Source organism: Polypterus senegalus, chromosome 2, assembly GCF_016835505.1.
Source record: "Polypterus senegalus isolate Bchr_013 chromosome 2, ASM1683550v1, whole genome shotgun sequence".
Classification (NCBI taxonomy): Eukaryota; Metazoa; Chordata; class Cladistia; order Polypteriformes; family Polypteridae; genus Polypterus; species Polypterus senegalus.
Genome location: NC_053155.1, coordinates 48,648,901 through 48,669,936, shown reverse-complemented (window position 1 = coordinate 48,669,936; position 21,036 = coordinate 48,648,901). Strand labels below are relative to the sequence as shown.

The following is a 21,036-nucleotide window of genomic DNA, read 5'->3' as shown; positions in this document are numbered from 1 at the left end:
ATCGTGCTATATAACCTAACATTCTGTTAGCCTTCTTAATGGCTTCTGAACACTGTTTTACAAGTTGATAGCTTAGAGTCCACTATGACTCCTAAATCCTTCTCATAAGGTGTACTCTGGATTTTCCGACCGCCCATTGTGTATTCAAACCTAATATTTTTACTTCCTATGTGTAATACTTTACTTTTACTGACATTAAATTTCATCCATCCATCCATCCATTCTCTTCCGCTTATCCGAGGTCGGTCGCGGCTGCAGCAGCTTAAGCAGAGAGGCCCAGACTTCCCTCTCCCGGCCACTTCTTCCAGCTCTTCCGGAGAATCCCAAAGGCGTTCCCAGGCCAGCCGGGAGACATAGTCCCTCCAGCGTGTCCTGGGTCTTCCCCGGGGCCTCCTCCCGGTTGGACGTGCCCGGAACACCTCACCAGGAAGGCGTCCAGGAGGCATCCTGATCAGATGCCCGAGCCACCTCATCTGACTCCTCTCGATGCGGAGGAGCAGCGGCTCTACTCTGAGCCCCTCCCGGATGACTGAGCTTCTCACCCTATCTTTAAGGGAAAGCCCAGACACCCTGCGGAGGAAACTCATTTCAGCCGCTTGTATTCGCGATCTCGTTCTTTCGGTCACTACCCATAGCTCATGACCATAGGTGAGGGTAGGAAGGTAGATCGACTGGTAAATTGAGAGCTTTGCCTTACGGCTCAGCTCCTTTTTCACCACGACAGACCGATGCAGAGCCCGCATCACTGCGGATGCCGCACCGATCCGCCTGTCGATCTCACGCTCCATTCTTCCCTCACTCGTGAACAAGACCCCGAGATACTTGAACTCCTCCACTTGGGGCAGGATCTCTCCCCAACCCTGAGAGGGCACTCCACCCTTTTCCGGCTGAGGACCATGCTCTCGGATTTGGAGGTGCTGATTCTCATCCCAGCCGCTTCACACTCAGCTGCGAACCGATCCAGAGAGCTTATGATCACGGCCTGATGAAGCAAACAGGACAACATCATCTGCAAAAAGCAGTGACCCAATCCTGAGTCCACCAAACTGGACCCCTTCAACACCCTGGCTGCGCCTAGAAATTCTGTCCATAAAAGTTATGAACAGAATCGGTGACAAAGGGCAGCCCTGGCGGAGTCCAACTCTCACTGGAAGCGGGCTGACTTACTGCCGGCAATGCGGACCAAGCTCTGACACGGTTGTACAGAGACCAAACAGCTCTTATCAGGGGTCCGGTACCCCATACTCCCGAGCACCCCACAGGATTCCCGAGGGACACGGTCGAATGCCTTTTCCAAGTCCACAAAACACATGTAGACCGGTCGGGCAAACTCCCATGCACCCTCCAGAACTCTGCTAAGGGTGAAGAGCTGGTCCACTGTTCCGCGACCAGGACAAAAACCACACTGTTCCTCCTGAATCCGAGGTTCGACTATCCGACGGACCCTCCTCTCCAGAACCCCTGAATAGACTTTTCCAGGGAGGCTGAGGAGTGTGATCCCTCTATAGTTGGAACACACCCTCCGGTCCCCCTTTTTAAAGAGGGGACCACCACCCGGTCTGCCAATCCAGAGGCACTGTCCCGATGTCCATGCGATGTTGCAGAGGCGTGTCAACCAAGACAGTCCTACAACATCCAGAGCCTTAAGGAACTCGGCGATCTCATCCACCCCGGGGCCCTGCCACCAAGGAGTTTTTTGACCACCTCGGTGACTTCAGTCCCAGAGATGGGAGAGCCCACCTCAGAGTCCCCAGGCTCTGCTTCCTCATGGAAGGCATGTTAGTGGGATTGAGGAGGTCTTGAAGTACTCCTCCCACCGACCCTACGCGTCAGTGAGGTCAGCAGCGCACCATCCCCACTATATACGGTGTTGACACTGCACTGCTTCCCCTCCTGAGGCGCGGACGGTGGACCAGAATCTCCTCGAAGCCGTCCGAAAGTCATTCTCCATGGCCTCTCCAAACTCCTCCCATGCCCGAGTTTTGCCTCAGCAACAACCGAAGCCGCGTTCGACTTGGCCTGCGGTACCTATCAGCTGCCTCCAGAGACCCACAGGACAAAAAGTCCTATAGGACTCCTTCTTCAGCTTGACGGCATCCCTCACCGCGGTGTCCACCAACGGTTGCGGGATTGCCGCCACGACAGGCACCGACCACCTTGCGGCCACAGCTCCGGTCAGCCGCCTCAACAATAGAGGCACGGAACATGGCCCATTGGACTCAATGTCCCCACCTCCCTCGGGGCGTGGTTGAAGTTCTGCGGAGGTGGGAGTTGAAGCTACTTCTGACAGGAGACTCTGCCAGCCGTTCCCAGCAGACCCTCACAACACGTTTGGGCCTACCAGGTCTGACCGGCATCTTCCCCCACCATCGAAGCCAACTCACCACCAGGTGGTGATCAGTTGACAGCTCCGCCCCTCTCTTCACCCGAGTGTCCAAGACATATGGCGCAAGTCCGGCGACCGACCACAAAGTCATCATCGACCTGAGGCCTAGGGTGTCCTGGTGCCAAGTGCACATATGAACACCCTTATGCTTGAACATGGTGTTCGTTATGGACAATCCGTGATGAGCACAGAAGTCCAATAACAAAACACCGCTCGGGTTCAGATCGGGGCCATTCCTCCCAATCACGCCCTTCCAGGTCTCACTGTCATTGCCCGTGAGCATTGAAGTCTCCCAGCAAAGCGAGGGAATCCCAGAAGGTATGCCCTCTAGCAACCCCTCCAGAGACTCCAAAAGGGTGGATACTCCAAACTGCTGTTGGCATGCGCACAAACAACAGTCAGGACCCTTCCCCACCCGAAGGCGGAGGGAGGCCACCCTCTCGTCCACCAGGGTAAACCCCAATGCACAGGCTCCGAGTCGGGGGGCAATAAGTATGCCCACACCTGCTCGGCGCCTCTCACCGGGGCAACTCCAGAGTGGTAGAGAGTCCAGCCCCTCTCAAGGAGATTGGTTCCAGAGTCCAAGCTGTGCGTCGAGGTGAGTCCGACTATATCTAGCCGGAACCTCTCTACCTCGCGCACTAGCTCAGGCTCCTTCCCCTTCAGAGAGGTGACATTCCACGTCCCAAGAGCCAGTTTCTGTAGCCGAGGATCAGACCGCCAAGGTCCCGCGGCCACCACCCAACTCACATTGCACCCAACCTCCTTGGCCCCTCCCATAGGTGGTGAGCCCATGGGGAGCATTAAATTTCATCTGCCACAAATCTGCCCAAGCCTGTATGCTATCCAAGTCCTTCTGTAATGATATAACTGATTCCAAATTATTCTTAGTATCATCTGCAAACTTAACCAGTTTGTTACTTATATTCCTATCTAAATCATTTATATATATTAAAAATAGCAGCGGCCCTAGCACTGACCCCTGTGGAACACCACTCTTAACATCGGCCAGTTCTGATGAGGTTCCTCGCACCATCACCCTCTGCTTCCTGTGTCTGAGCCAATTCTGCACCCATCTAAAAACATCACCCTGAACTCCCACTTCTTTTAACTTGATGGCCATGTGGCACCTTATCAAATGCTTTCTGAAAGTCCAGATAAATAATATCATAAGCTCCACTTTGATCGTATCCTTTTGTTGCCTCCTCATAGAATTCCAACATGTTAGTAAAACACGACCTCCCTCTTCTGAACCCATGCTGACTGTTCAGAATAACTCCTGTCCTTGCCATGTGTTGCTCAATCTTATCCTTAATAATTCCTTCCATTAATTTTCCTGTGATGCATGTTAAGCTTACTGGCCTATAGTTGCTTGGATCTGCCCTGTCACCCTTTTTATAGAATGGGATGATATTTGCCATTTTCCAGTCCTTCGGAATCTCTCCGTCTTGCAGTGACTTCCTAAAAATATGTGTCAAGGGTTTATATATGTACTCACTAGCCTCCTTAAGAACACAAGGATAAATATTATCTGGGCCTGGTGATTTGTTTGATTTCATCTTATTTTTTCTGAGCAGTACTTCTCCCTCTACAATTTCCAAATCCCTCAGTACCTCCTTAGTAGTTGCATTTACTTCTGGGAGGTTATCCACTTGCTCACTTGTAATCACCTCAGAAAAATGTAAGTTTAGGGCATCTGCTATTTCATTGTCTGTATAACCTTGATAAGGAGCCTTTAACTCTGTTCTGTCAGTCAACCCATCACATAATTGGCAAGTGAGTACATACTGTACAACACACACATAAGTGGGTGAATTTAAAAACATTCAAAACCCACATTATCTCTACTTCAGAATAAAAGTGGTTACTTCTAGATTTCAACCTGTTTGATAGATGCTGTCCCTGAATCTACTGATGTAAGTACCAACGGTCCTGCCAGTATTGTGAAGGATGGGTGAGGTCTGCTTGATGAAGTCCATAACCAGTAGCTCGGTCTTGCTGATATGAAAGGTGAGACTTTTGTCCTGCCACCACTGTGTAACACGTACAATAAAGGGATGAACAAAGTCAGCATCATAGGATAAGAAATGGGTGGGATTACTACAATGATTATAATAAAGTAACAAAATGATTCCATGAAGAAACAGATAAAATTAATGTCAGAAAGAAACAGAATGATACTACTGAGGAATGAACAAAGAAGACACAACATAAAAAAATCTAAGGATGGGTCAAACAAAGTGAGCATCTGAAGTAACAAATACATGGGATACATGATTAACAGTAGAGTCAAAAATAAGCAAATAGTACAAGGGTCCACTGTGAACAAAAAGTATGAGAAATTGACATAAGTTGGAAGGATAAAGGAAATATCAGAAGAAAAAGATGAATGAACTGAGTGTTGTTAAAAAAAGTTTTTTTGTCACAACTGTCAGCCTCCCATTAGGGTAAGGCCTGGGGTGAACACCTCTCCTGTTGTCTGAAACAAAGGAGAATCAAAAATGAATATGGGGTGAACGACTTGGACGGATAAAAGGTTTACTAAGAATTATCTATACATAGAAGAAATGAACAAAGGAAGGATAAGGAAAGAACCAAGTAAAAGAAAGAAGAGATGAAAAAATGTATTATTACAAAACAAAAAACTGATAAAAGGACAGAAGAACAAAGAAAATAAGAAAACAATACAAGGGATAGATTAACTGAAGGAATCAACAAGAATACAATAAGACATGAACAAAAGTAGGATACAAAGGTAACAAAAATTAAAATAACCTCTAGCTGCCTCATTAAGAATGGCAATAATAAAAGAGCAGCAAACACACTTCCTCCTATACAATGTGCACATATAGGGCAAACTCACTCACACTTAAAACAGGATCAATTCAGAATTGTCAATAAATCTAACACACACACACTGTTAAGATATGGATGGAAACTAGAATGATTGGAAAAACCCAATGTGGGCATTAGAAAAAATGCAAACTCCGAATAGACATGACAGTTGAACCCATAAACTACGAAGGAACAGCACTAACCATTGAGATACCACAGAGCCCAATTACTGCCTCCCTCCAACTGCATGCTGTAAATTACAAAACTAATCAATAACTTGTAGCCACGGGCTGACATTTGGCTCTCTCTTAGCTGTCAACTTCAGAATTGCATGAAAAATGGAAGTGGTTTGTCAGAAGTTCTCCATGTACATAGTTCTTGGAATACTGCACTAGGGTAGAGGTGTGAGAGGCGTACGTTACAGTGATTTGCAATCTAACCATTCTGCATTGAATCTAAAAAAAACACAAGTAGACAGCTAAAAAAAGGAAAATGCTGTTGATATTTCACTGTATAAGACGCAAGACTATTTAAAAGGTTTTGTATTTATCTGTTTTTTTGGAAAAAATGAATTTTTACCAATACTTCCCTTTCATTTCTTTATTCATGCAACCTAACTCAATTGCTGTAAGACATATATGACCTTTTGTTCAATTATAGATAGACAGATATATAGATTGTAAAGTTTATAAAGGAAAAATAAGCACATCCCAAAAACAGAAACATCACAACAAGCTTGTTTATTCTAAAAAACTAAACAATACAAGAAATCATCTTCTGATTGACTCACTCAGTTTAGGCTAGCATGTTTCCTGAGATTTCAAATATGCCACCTTCTTTAAAATACAAATAATTCAAACCTGTATCATTAATAAGTAATCTGGTGCTTCCATTACTCATCATTAAACCCTCACTAAACCGTCAAGGTTAACAATCCCTTCGCATTAACAGAGGTTTTGGGGGTCACTGAATATATTCTTCATAGAGACTTAGATGATGTGATTCAAAAGATATGATGCATTATAGTGAACTTGGATGAATAATATGTACTCCAATTGATCAAATCTAAAATTGGCCAGAGACTGCCAGAAGGTATTTCATTTAGACAGGCTCAGTGTTTCCTAATAAGAAATGACTAGTGAGTGACACAATAAGAACGAGAGGACAGTTGTAATGAGAGCAGGCTGTTTAGCCCAACATAGATCACAGTTTTTTATTCCTGAAATATTCAGTTTGATCTGAAGGTCTCCAGCACTGTTTTCAATTGCACTGCTTCCTAACTTTAGTTATGTATCTGATCTGGGTTATGCAACAAATTTTTTCCCATTTTCACATTTTTTGCCACTGTACATTATTGGTCACTATTACCTATGATTATGTCTCAAACTTATTCCTCTCCTTTCTGTGTATAGGACAGGCATTATACATTTTGTTATGTCTGGGGCACAAATCCTTGGCTTAAAAAAGCCACTGACAGACATGCTTAATGTTAGCTAAAGAGTCTCAGTCCTCCTAACTATGCTTCTTTGGAATTCAGCTTGTGGACCTTATCTGATAAAATGATCAATCATCCCATAGATGTCTTCTCATGGTACCAATAAAGCTTTTGGCTCGAACAAAGAGCCATAACTCAATGATTGGCAACCTCGATGAACAAAGCTTTGCAACATTAGTTAATCAAAAAAGATAAGGCTGATATGCCTCCAAGAAACCGATGGCATAATGTCTAACCATTTTTTTAAAAACCACTGACCATGCTAGATCTATGTGCACTCTACTCATTCACTGCTTGGCCTGGTAATAACCTCCACTCTTTATAGTTGGTATCCCATTGCCGAGGGTGTGTCTGAAACAAAGGCCAAAGCAATCCCTTTTACTCCAAAGAACAACCGTGTGCAGGACTTAAAGGATGGGAGACTTATCTGCATTGGAGTTGGACAATAGGACTACGAGTCCAAAGTTGGTAAGGAATAGCAAGTGCACGAGCAAGATGGAGACTGTATGTAAAAGCCACATGTTCATTTTGCTAATGATGGGAGCCGACCAATCACCAGCTACCTAGCAGACATAACTTTGCTAGCAACCAAGACACCGTATGTAAAAACCTTGAAGAGAAAACTGCAAAAACAGCATAAACCAGTTGTGACCATTTGTGAGAGCAAGAATTCCGGTTGAGTTGTAGGGGATCAAATACTTATTTCTCTCAATGACATGCAAATAAATTTTTTACTTTTATGAAATGTGTTTTTTCTGGATTTTTGCTTGATATTCTGTCTATCTCCATTAAATTGAAACTACCATAAAAATTAGAGACTGTTAATTTCTTTGTAAGTGAGCAAACATACAAATTCAGCAGGGGATCAAATAATTATTTACCCCACTGGATATATATATTTAACCTGTAAGTGACACATCAAGAGTATGTAACGTCAGCTGTATATACACATCCTGCAGAGATATGATGTTGATAATCTGGATGAAGATTACTAAAGATAGTCTGATTCTGACCATCTCCCCCTACTCACAGTATGAAAGGACTGCAAGTACACCATTCTGTTGTCTGATGACCACTTGGAGATAGTGTTTATTGCCTTTGTGTTGTACGCACTGACATTGGTGTATAATTGTTTCCAATAACTTCTACAGCTTCAGCTTTATTAATCACGGCTGTTTTAGTTTAACACAGATGGGGAGGATTCTTCAGGTGGCAGTCTGACACAACTGTCTGTTCTCTCTTTAGTTACAATAAAATATTTTATATCATCATGCCCATGTGACTAATTCCCATATTAATCACACCCAGTTAAACATAAGTAAAAAAACATCTCTTCTTACAATAGGGCAAGCAGTAGGGACACACTGTGGAAAGATCAGAAAGAAGCAAAAATACAACCAATGGAAAAAATAACCGACTTGTACATGGAGCTACGGACAGCGAGTCAGTTAAGTATTTTTTTTGCTGATTTTTTTCCCCTCCCATCCACCGATAAATAAAGTGGCTCAGGTTAGGTCCACAAATCATAGCTTGTCTTTGTCAGTTCTTTATCAGTAATAATTCACACACATAAATCATGAAAGTAAAAACAAATTCAGATTAATTAATCTGAATAATCTGAAACTGACATAACCTTCTGTTTTCACCAGGCTCAATCTAGAATTATGCTTCTATGTTACATATGTACAGTATTGCTTTTATAATTATGTATCTTTTATTCAATAATTATTTACACCTAACATATCCTGATTATTTTTCTTACACTGCCAAGAGTATAAATAATACTTTATGTGACCAGGCAGTTTATATTAGTATTAAAGTGACTCTACACCTATTATACAGAAATATTGGAATTATAAAACACAACTGTTTGTCCTCCCTTCATCAGCACACAATAGTCATCTTAATAATTGTTTATTTGCTTTATATAATATATTGCCAAAAAGGTCTTACTTTTCCTTCTTTAATTTTTGTTCCAATGATTTGCCTCCTTTGCTGTATAATGTCTATCAGTAGGTCACACTCTTCCATCAGCTTGCCCTCCTGCCGTGAAGCGTTCACCTAATAGTAAGAATACAGTATATACCATTAATGTGCAGCAAGAAAAAAAGTGGAAACAATACAGCATAATAATTTCTTGATTCAGAATATCCTCCATTGTCCCATGCCAGAAACTTCATTGATTCATACTGGCTGGTCTCCAGAAAAGAGCTAGCAAAAGAGAATTTATTTAACTGAGTTCAGATAATTTTAAATCTGGGTTGATATGATTATTACTTCATTTCTGGCACATTGTACAATGAAAGCTGTATCTTACTATATGGTCACATGCTTTTGATAATGTTCATCGGTTTAAATATATATATATATATTTTACTAGTAAAACTTCGTGGAATTATGGTCCTAAAATAATAGGGGTTCAAACAGAGCAAGCTGAACTGTTCCATGTTGGCAACACATATTTTGTTTTCATTATTAAAAGATACAGTTTCACAGTGATCACACTGGTGATCTAACTTTCCTAAGTATTGCTCTTTAAACAACCATCAATCTAAGGAAGTAAAAACAATGGCTGCATATGGTCAGAGGTTTCAAGCATTTGAGGATGAAGCTTTTCTCTTTTGGAAACACACGCTTTCGATTTCAACATTAAAAAATACTGTGTGACATTGATCACATCTACTTTGTTAAGGAGTAGACTTCAAGGAAACATCAGTGCAAGGATGCAAAAGCAATGCTTTCATATACTTGGAAGACTCAACCATTTGACCATGTTCTTGTCACTGAGCATTTCTGTGTATAAAAACCAAGTTAAAGCTTAGCACATTCTTTTAAGATGGTAAACAAAGGAGCCTTTTGATTTAGGTATGGAGTTTTGAAACACAACAAAAGGCTGCATATAATCTACAGTAAACTCTCTGCCAGTTGTTTACACATGTAAAAACTCAAAATTCCTTTTGGATTTCGAACACATACTGTATACAACAATCACATGTATTTCTCATACTTTGCCATTCTTGCATTCTGTATCCTGCACTTGATGCATTTGACGGTTGCATGGATTTGTCTGTTTTTTGTTTCTGTATTCTGTATCCCCCCTTGACATTTAGCAGATCGTGATGTGCTTCTCCTTCACATACTTATAATGCCGTTATCGGTCATGTCATCAGCTTCGGCGAACTGATCTGCTTGATGCTCAGCAGATGTCACCAGTGTTCTTTTACTTTCCGCTGCGTCACTTTGTTTGTAGATCACTTGGCGAAATGAACCCACTAGCAGACGTAGTTTTCAAAAGGTTGTTGCCACCTCAAGTTTTTTGTATTTCTAGTATGTATCATGTCATAAAATATTGACCAATACCAAGGTAAAGGTTCTAGCTCCAGTAGTTTGAATGTAATCTTGTAAGACAGCCAGACCTTAGTATTTTAAATTTGGATTAAATAGTTTCCAAATATCAAAAATTTATTTTACTTCACGGCTTTTTCTTTTTTTTAAGTACTCCAAATCTATGGACATTAAGCACATAAAATCTTTTTGAAAACTAAACATAACTTCCATTAACAAAGTGGTGAACATCACAATATAAGGAGTTAAAAATGTTATATTTATTACATGTGAGACTTAAAAGCAATTTAGACTAAGATTTAAAGAAAGTACATCGCTAGAGAATTCATAATGCTTTTCAATACTGAACTTGGTGTCATGTCATGGTGCTTGAAATGTGTTTTGGCCTCAGAGCTTAGGTTTCATCTAAATTTAGAATACTAGTATGAACAGTAGAACATTTTTGGATGCCGGGAAGCGTTTAGGGTGGTTGTGCAGGGAGTTTAAGTGGTTATAATGGAGCAAAGGCATCTGCATCAGGAAGACTTTGACCCACCTTTGTAAAACAACATTGGGCCCCTGGAGGTTTAGTTTTCTTGAGATCTATGCAGAATGCAGTTTTATTGATCTCTCTTTGCCTTTTCAAGCATTCTTTTTTGACAGTTTTTATTAATAAATTCTTCATTTATAAAGATGCTATAGTTTTGGGTTGTCTCACCAAGCCACAAATTTATAGACACCTTCTCCCTTGAAATGCATGTTTGTATATTTCTGGGATGATAATTATATCTTGAACCTTTAAAGCCAGCTCCCCATTTTTGGGCCTGAGCAGTCTGAAGCCTGCAGGTAGTGGTTGGGGGTTGACAGCCTGGGTAAAGGCCATATGTGGCTAGGTCTGTGAATGTCCTGGTCTGGATTTTGGGAGTTCTACCATGTTTCCCTGAAAGTAAGACCTACTCCGAAAATAGGCCCTAGTCAAGATCTTCAGCTGAAAAGTAAGGCGCCTAAGGCCAGGTTTATACTTCACGCGTTGAAACACTTGTGCCCAAAACATCAATTAAATTCCGAGAACACCTTGCCACGATATCTCTGAAAAGGATGTTTAATGAATACATCCATCAGTTCAGGGATGCGCCCATTCTAGCAGCATTGGCGCAAGACAGAAACAAAATCTCTGGACAGGGCATCAGCTCATCGCAAGGTGAACACAAGCGCACACATACACTGGCTTCACCAAATGCCTAAACCTTAATGTCTTTGGATGGAAAACTGAGCACAGTGTAGAAACTCACCAGGAAAACATGCAAACTCCAGGCAGGGATCACAAGGGACGTGACTCCTTGCGAGACAGCAGCGCTACCGCTCTGCCACTGTGCCACCCCATATGTGTAACTATTAGCAGTATTCATTATTTAAACAAAGTTAACGATTTATTTGTAAAATGTAATGTAATGTGCATTTCATCATGAAAGTGATATCAAGTATAAATCTAAGAATTCTAAATATGCAGAGAGCTGGAATATTATAAATTTAATGTGTTCTCTGTAGCGATCTATTGCTGTTTACCGCTGCTGTCAGGTCAGGAGGAAGCATGTAGCGATTTAACAACTGGATCGGTTTTAAGATGACATTTACGACGGTCTGCTTTATTATATTATGTCCTTACATTTTTTTTTTCTCTGTGGCTCAAATACACCACCGTACATTCTGATGGTATTGTAAAGGTGCAAAAAAAAAAAAAGATGGCACAAAAGATGGTATATGAGACTTTTAAAATGTATTGTGTCATTACTTTGGGGAATATGCGACGCTTGAATATCAAAGCACCACGAATGCATTTGTATGTCGGCATTTTGCTTCACCACATCGAACCATTCATCAAACATTGAAGCATGCACCTCGACCCTGGAGAATCCTACAAGCGGCTGGAGTAGCAAGAAATTCAAGCTTTGAATGTGGAGAGTTATGACGATATTCCAGAAGAAGATGCCATGACTGTATTTGGATAAATGTATATTGTTGTACATGAATAAATATACGATATCCCCCGAAAATAAGCCCTAGTACGTATTTTGGAGCAAAAAATTAATATAAGACCCTGTCTTATTTTTGGGGAAACACGGTATTAGGCTTTAAATTCTTTAACCTTATTCGTATCTCTAATATACAACAGATTTGAGACAGTAAAATGAATTACTAGTTACTATAAAACGCACTTCAATATTGTCAGCATTTCTTGGCAATTTGAATACACTCATTATCAGAGTGAACAAAATTCCAATATAACAAGTGATATATTGTGCATGCTGACCAGATGTGCCCCTAGAAGCAGGAGTGTGTGCAGCTAAGCCCTAGGTATGTGGTGTCCTGCAGGAATGCAACACAGTATGCCAGCAGCATGATCGAAGCTGGCTGCATGAAATCAGGTCGAAGTGCAAATGTACTGTAGATGAACAAACAAGAGAACCAGCATGCTTAATAGGTAAAACTAATATTTTTATATTATTGTAACTATAATACAAAGAATGGTCCAATGGGGCAGGCAATGTTATATGACGCTTTTTTATGCAGAAAGTTGCTCATCTCCTCAATTCATGACGGCTACAGTGAGAATATAAAAAATCATCATACAAAAAGTGTAAAAAAAAATATACACGCAGTCTACAGATATTTTAGGGTTATAACATTATTTATCCATTTATGATCATCTAAATATAAGTTTAAACAATACTTTGTTGTCAGAAGAGAAGTAATGTACTCAGCCTTCATCTGACAATATTCAGTAAAAGTGGAGCATTACAAATGCATATGATAAATTAAGAGCTCAAGTGGCTTTTAGCCTTCATTGACTCTTTTAGTTGTTCAACTCTAAAAGCTAAGTGTCTAATCACTGTGAAGTAGAGGATAAGGTTAAACTAACCAACAGCAGGAAAGCAATATATTTTTAAGCACTTCACTGGAAAGTGCTGCCTCTAGATGATTGATTAATGAGGTGCACTAGGAATGAGGATCATGACGGTGAATAACTTAAGATTTTTTTTTCCCTTGCATCTGCCAATAAAACTGACAAGCTGCAAATGGAAGTGATAAAGAAAACAGAGCACATGCTGATCTCATTCTGAATTGTGGTTAAATGATAAGTTAAAAATGGGGGCATAACTAGACAGTTGGAGCATCATAGATGGCATAGTACTCAAACCAATGCATCCTATGTGGTGTCTACAGGTGCTTTTAACAGACTATAACAATGGCAATTAGAATCTCCTGTCTATTCCACCCTACTGCAGCTTATGTAATCTTGATATAATGGTGGAAAGGAAATAAATATCTTAAGGAGCTTGAGGCACCTGAAATAATCAGGGGATTCAAATACAAGCCAACACTTTTATAATACAAAAGACATTTAATGTTGGAAGGAATGTACAAGAACTCCTCTTTATGGATATTTAATATTCTCAAAATTAATTTGTATCTACAGTTTTTCCCAATTGCTATTCAGATGTACTTAGTATTTATATCACTATATTTCAGGGACATTGGATCAATTCCCAGCATGGTCAATTTTATTGTATTGGTTGTTTACTTTCATTGTGCCTATGTGAGCTTTCCAATGATTGGCAGGACAAATTCCTGTGTCTGAGGCACTGTTAGTTCATCTTATTGTATTTTCATTTAACATTTAATTTGCAAACGTACTTCTTCTTTTCAGGGTTACAGGGGGAGTCAGAGCCATTTTTGGCAGTGTTAGGTATAAGGCAGAGAGCAAACATGAAAAGACTGTCAGACTTTCACAATGGCACCAACATAAACTCTCACATCCAGACTCATAATTGTAAGTCACAAGTTGACATAACCTGTAAGTTTTTGGGAAGTGGATGATAAACTAGAGAAATGGGGTCATATTTATAAAACTTGCATATGTAAAAAAAGAGGTCCAAAATGTGTGTATCCAACTTTCCACACAAAAAAAAAAAACTTGGTAGGAGAAGTTGCATATATTTATGGCAACTGTGCCCTATCCATATGCAATATTTCAGAGAAAGTGGGCAATGATGACACCCTTGATCAAGTAGGGAAATGCAGTAAAACCAGGTAAATGATGATTTATGCAGATGACAATTCATATCACCAAGCTGTTATTATAATGTGCATTGATGGGACAAACACATTAAAACTATTAAACATATTAAAAAGTTATTAATATGATGTATAAACTCAATTATAGATCCCTTTTAAAAGGGCCAATGCTGAGTATTTGCACTGAAGAAGTTAGTTTATATTGGCTACCTGTTGTCACTTCTCAGGATGAGAAACCAATGGAATCCCTTGATGCCAACAGTTGAATTAATTAAAAATACAGGTGTAATTCACTTACTGCATATGGCTGGCTATAAATATCTTGCGCTATAGCCTATTCTTAGCCTAATGGTTTGACATAACATGGCTTGTTTGCTGGTGTTAGAAAATTACGTTCCCTATAGTTTAGGCTCCCAACAGCCATTCTCTTAGAACTATGTGCTGATTTGGGCCATACATTAGAAAGACAGACTGCCTGAAATTGGGCTCTACCTGTTCGTTTCCAGGTTTTAACAATAGTTTGGTTTCTGGCAACAAGCACCTACTAGTTGGAAGTTGCCAACAGGTCAGCAATACCTCAGCTAATCTTCAGTTCCATCATACCTGCTATCCTGGAAGCGATAAACCAACTGATGTGGCGCTACATTCTGTAAGTGTGTGTTGTGGATCTAGAGGCCAACATAAGTTAATTTGCAGCAATGTCTAGTTTAGCTATTTGAGCAGCTGACTGCACTCATATTTCAGTAAGACCACATAGCATGAATGAAGCTGCTTAGTTAACTGTAAGCAGTTATGTTCCATTAACAAACAAGTCACCTGTGACACCAAGATACAGGTTAGTCTTTGTCTTGTCTGTTCACAAGACCATTTGTAGAATTCTGCAGGCTCTTTAAAGATTTCATTCACAAACTATGATCTGGCCATACTGTTTGTGTGGCTAACCAGTGGTTTTCAACTTGCAGTGTGGCCTCTATATTTCTGTTCATGAAGTCTCCTATTGATAGTCATCTCTGGCACAACCACATCTGTTTGGAATCTGTCAGATAGGCGTTTGGAGCTTTTTCTTTATCATAGTGAGGATTTGCAATTATTAAGCCTACCAGTGTGTTTTGTTTCTTAGTTATATTACAGACAGTTGATTTAGGTGATCTTGAAGTTTTACCAATGTCTCCAATTCTTTTATTTTTGTTTTTCAGCCTCATATTGGCTTCTTTGACTTTCATTGGAACAGCTCTTGTCCTCATGGTGAAAAATGGCAACCACAGACACTAAATGGTAGAAGCAAGCTTAGGTGTCTTACTGCATGTATGCACTGATGAAGCAATGAAACACACCTGAGGAATCACAAACACCTGTTACGCCAAATGTCCCAAACATTATGGTGCCCTGAATTGAGGGCCCATGCATAAAAGTGTTGTAATTTCTACATGATGTGATTGAAATGCATGTAAATACCCTTAAAATTAAAGTTTGCAATGGCTACTTTACTCGTGTCTGAATTGTTTGATTTGTAATTTCAAGCTGTGGAGGAGAGGGGTAAATCATGTAAAAACGCATCTTTGACCCAAACATTATGGAGGGCACTGTAGACAGATTGAGATCATAGGGGAAAATACAGTATTACAGCAGTTAACAAGAAAAAAAAACTAAACAGAATACACTCAAGATGAAACTGCAACTAATTAGCAGTAACATATTACAGTGCCACATGGCATAGTGGTGCAGTGATGAGCAGGGTCACCATGGGCATCAAGTGTCTTACATTTAAATCTTAAACCTAGTAATTGTCCATGTGGAGTTTCCAAGTTTTCCGCATGTCTGTGTGGGTTTTCTTCCCACATCCACAAAGATGTGCAGGTTAGGCTATTCAGTTATTTGAAAGTAGCTATGAAAAAAATGTGCATAAGTGGGCTCTGTGTTTTACTAGAGCTGTGTCCAGTCAGTTTAACCTAGAAAGGTTATGAACCATTACTCTAAATTGCAATAAGTGAATTTAAGAAAATTATATTACTTTAAAATGTCAGAAATATTGTGATTTGACTTTTTTTCTAAAAATAGATACATGAAAATTCTTCTTGGTGATGTGAAAAATTGCTCAGGTAGCAGGATTACAAGTCAGTTTTTAGGTTGTCTAGTTTGTGACTCAGGTGGTAAAATTGCGTTTTCATTGTTTCAGAGACCAGAGTTCAAATCCAAGCCTTGTTATTGCCAGTGTGGAATATGCACATTCTCCCCATATCTGCAGATACACTACTTTTCTTTTCGTTTCCAAAATACATTGGTAAGTGGGTAATACTAAATTTGCCCTGTGTGTGTGTGTGTGTGTGTAAATGAGCCCTATGAGGGACTGAAGGGTTAGTTCCTGTTTTGTGACAAGTACTGCTAAGATAGCCAACACCTCTGCCCAGCATTTCATTTGGATTGAGACTGTTTGATCCAAAAAGTAGGGTCATTTGCTTAATTTACAAAATAAGTACATTTTTAAAATGCTTAGAATAGTGTAAACATTAAAATTGTGCCATGACTTAAGTGAGAAATGCTTTACATTTTGACAGAGTTGCCATGAATATTATATGCATGAACAATGTCATTTTATTTTTAGAGACATAGAGGAGTGTTAATGTGTGATGTCGGGAATGGGAAAATCTGGCCTTAAACCAAATACTTAAAGCTTTCTTTTTTATAGTCCTAGTTTAAATAATATTTTGAGAACTTATTAAATATAGAAATGAAAGCTAGATAATCCAAAGCCAATGGTCAAATCAGCTTTGAGTGAATTATGTTTCCTCAGATTTGACATACAAAAATAAATTATTAATTTTCTGAACCTTTTACAGCTTTTGACAGGGAGCATCCACACAATAACTAATAAAAATTAAAAGGGTGAAAATTCAAGAGAGATAATAATTAAAAGGCAAGGTGATGAAAAATTGACAGAAGATAATACTTAGATTGCACAATAACACCGTCATCGCTCAACTCAAGTACTGGGTTCAAATCTCAGGTCAGCAGATGTCTGTGTAAAGTTTGCACCTTCTCGGCAGGTCTGCATGCTTTTTTATGAATATGCTGGCTAATTTAGGTTAACTGGTAACTCTACATGAGCCTGTTATGTGAGAGTGTGATTGAAAGTAAGACTAGCACTGCTTCAGCTTCCTGCCTTGTGCCCAATGCTGCCAAGACTGACTCTGGTACTCTGTAACCCAGGACTGGAATATATACATGCACATATATTTTTTCAAACCTACTAATTTAACTCTGAGTAGTGGGAAGATGTAACCTATTCTGGCAACACTGGGCACAAAGGAGGAACCAGTCATGAACATAGAGCCATTTCTCACACATCCTCAGACAAATAGTCATACAGTGTCAATTATATAATTCCCAGTTAATGCACATGTTCTTTATAATGTGGGTGAAAAACTGGGGTAACATAGGAAGAGCCATACAGATACCAGAGAACATGAAAACTCCACATGGACAACAGTAAGCCACCAAGCCAACCATACACTGGAACGACCAGATACTAAGAAATCGACAAACAAAGTACTTCAGGTAATCAGCCAAGTTACGTAAGTAATAAATAAAAAGTAATTTGTGGACTTTTATCTCATTATGGAGTTAGCTCAGAAATAGGTTTGTGCATGCTTTAGAGTGCAATGATGTCACCAATCAGTTATAATTGTTTAACTTGTAGTGACATGAATTTGTGAAAGAAGATAAAATGATGGTGTGAGTAATCACTTTTTAAAGCAGTGTCTATACAGCCCAAATACAGAGTCTTCACATTCATTCTCTGATTGCAATGAGCATGTCTACAGATGGCCATCCAAGCATTCATTCATTTTCTACGAACAACGAATGTAGTTTAGGGTAGTGGGGGGAACCTCACATCCACAATTACAGTACACATATAGATCTGTGTAATTTGGGGGGGACTGCATGTTGGCAATGAAAATAACAGATGAAGCAAATACAAATTGAGGCAAGTTTCATTTGGAGTGGTTATTTGGTGGTTATTGGTATTGTCTACATTGGCACTGAAATGAGCTGCTTCATTTGTTAATAAAAAATAAAATTAATTTAGTCTATAAATGCTTCAAAAAACACTGCACACCTCCTTATTAGTATGACAAGTACTGTGTTAAAAGAAACGCATAATCGCAGAGATGGCAAACAGGCATACTTCATTGCTGTATATGAATATGCAAACATTAGACTTGTGTCATTGATTTGTTTTGTGATTCTCTAACAAACTAGATTTTAAAAGCATTTTGTTAAAAAGTTATAAATATTTTTTAATTCAACAGTACACATATAATAATGTCTGAATTTTTATTTTTAATTTAATTTAAAGCAGCATTGATTTTAAGCAGCATTTTTAAGTTACTGGAGAGTAACACAGCAAGATAAAATAGGTAATACATGATCATGATTATATCATTCTTTATAAACCATATACTAAAATCTCTTCATGATAATAACCCCATTGTGGGAATCTCCATGTCTATCACACATTAAAATTCAAACCCTACATTGTTTTTTGACATTCATGAATGCCAGTACTAGTTTTTTTTTAATAACAGTTGGTGAGTATGCCATTCTTTAATAAAGCTGTTCTTATGGTTAGTATTTATATACAGTACTGAATTTTACCTTCTATTACAGAAAAAATCACAATTATGCTCTTTTGAATACTGGAGGTACTTTTAATACAAAGACATTGAATGGGATTTCATTATTTCCTGTGGTATCAAATAGATATCAAGTGTCGTAAAATTTTACTGGTATTAGAAAAAGGAAAAGAGGAAGGCCTAAGAGAAGGTTTATGGATGTGGTGAGAAAGGACATGGAGGTGATCGTATCAAGAAGATCCACTGTGGTAACCCTAACAGGAGCAGCTGAAAATCAAAAAAGAAGTATTGAATAAAAATCTTCTGGTATAGTGACCTCCCTTGGTCTGATGTAAACCTGAAATATACTGTAATCAAGATTTTCTGGGATAGACTTTGAGCTTAAGTACATCAGAACCACAAAAGGACACATTATACAACTTCTGATTGAATGCTACTTCACAATGAACACTGAAGAATCCCTTCAAAACATTCCTTTTATTACTCTCACTTGTCGTCTTGTTTAAGGCTATTCTCTTGCGTACTGTCCATTTTCATTCCTATACAAATTCAATGAATTGACTGATTCATATTTCTGCATCAAATCAATCATCTCTAAATTTCTTTATGGTGTCGTATACTGAGTTAAACAAACCCTAAACATGCAAGTTGTCCTAAAGTTTACATTTATAATCTCATAAAGTCTCTGCACTCCAGACCTGTTGTAACAGGCTTCAATCAAAAAAAATGGTGAGTTTGTGCAGGTAAACATTGCCTTGTTGTAAATTATGAAGCAATTTGTTTAGACTACAACTTTCCTGATAACATCTTGTTTGACATTCCAAGAAGCAGAACATCAAGATTAGTTACAGGATGCAGGACAATATGAGCACATGCTGTAAAGACACTAGCGGTCTAGAAGTTTGTTTTCAATAGTCGGTTTTCATCACTACCATTCAACTTTCTTACTATATTCTATATTGTAGTGCTTATAAGTAATTTCATAAATAAAGTCCACTTTACTTTTAGACATGCTGAATCCCATTTAGGGTCATGTCTGACACCACACTATTAGACACTAAGCTGTTTCTAGAGCCTAACTTGCATGTCTTGCAGGTTGCAGATTCTGTGGATATGTGAAAACATATACACTGCAGACAGATTGCAGAAAAAAACATTTATGCACTGTGACTTTTCAATACAAAAAAAATTATTTATTTGTTTACAACCTTAAGATGTTAAGTTTGAACCATACATGAAGGATAGAAAGTGACAAAACATTCTCAAATGCACTTAATCCAATTCAGTCCCATTGGAGGCTGAAGGCTATTCAAGCAACATCAGGGAAAAAGCAGGAACCAACCCTGCATGGGACACTAGAACAGCACAGGACTCAAACACAAACACACTTTGAGACTGTTTAAGATTGGCAATTGCTCTAACCACACAGATGCAAATTTCTATTCTAATTGCATTCACATGCCCTTACAGGACTAAACTGGGTATTGGGATGTGGGGGTGATTGCCAGAGTGGGATGCTGATTCACTAGTGTTTTATTTCTTAGTATTTTCTGTAAAAACTCAACGAAAACTGAATCACAAGAAAACATTCTAACATTTCCAAAACCCACTTATTTTGAGGAAGGGAGATTGAGACCATCCCAGCAGAATCAGAGTCCAGTTAATTGTAGGGCATAGTCACATGCATTAGGACAGGTTACAGTCAACCTAATACACATGTCATGAGTATATGATAGCAAAAAGATTTGGGGAAATCTGCCAAACGCACAAAGTTAATGACTGAGCTGGGATATGAAACCCAGACTTTAGAGATGTGAGGCAGCAGCACCACTACCTATTACATTTACTGCACTGCTCATATAATAAGATAATTTAATGTAATGCAAAATGAAATGTCTAGTAAATAAATAACAAAATGGCTAATCTAACATGTTTTGCTATAGACACTGATTTCATATATATGGTATCTTCAAACAACTCTCATGTGAGCATTACTTGTGAGATTAACACCAGGTCTCTCAAATGCATCTGAACTGAATAATGCATTAAATGTCAAAATATCACTTACCCATTATCTCGGCTTTTAACAAAAGAAACTTCATCTCAGTTTAATGTACTGTATATAAGTATTCTGTGCTTACACAGAATCACATTGGGTTATATTATTTTTCTTTTGCACTGTCATAATGTATTCACTCATTCCTCCATTTTCCTCCCTTTCTCATTCCATTACAGGATTACTCAGTACCAGAGAATTTGAAGTGGAATGCTTCAGCTAGCCCTGA

General features: G+C 39.1%; 1 protein-coding gene across 8 annotated transcripts in view; it reads right to left on the bottom strand.

Moving 5' to 3' along the window:
- Positions 1 to 21,036, bottom strand: part of mid1 (midline 1) — a 637,552-nt gene that overhangs the window by 94,998 nt on the left and 521,518 nt on the right. For all 8 annotated transcript variants that reach the window (XM_039743637.1, XM_039743638.1, XM_039743636.1 and 5 more), the window contains one exon: positions 8,670 to 8,777. In XM_039743637.1, the coding sequence (XP_039599571.1) occupies positions 8,670 to 8,777 (108 nt within the window). The remainder of the gene's footprint in view (positions 1 to 8,669; positions 8,778 to 21,036) is intronic.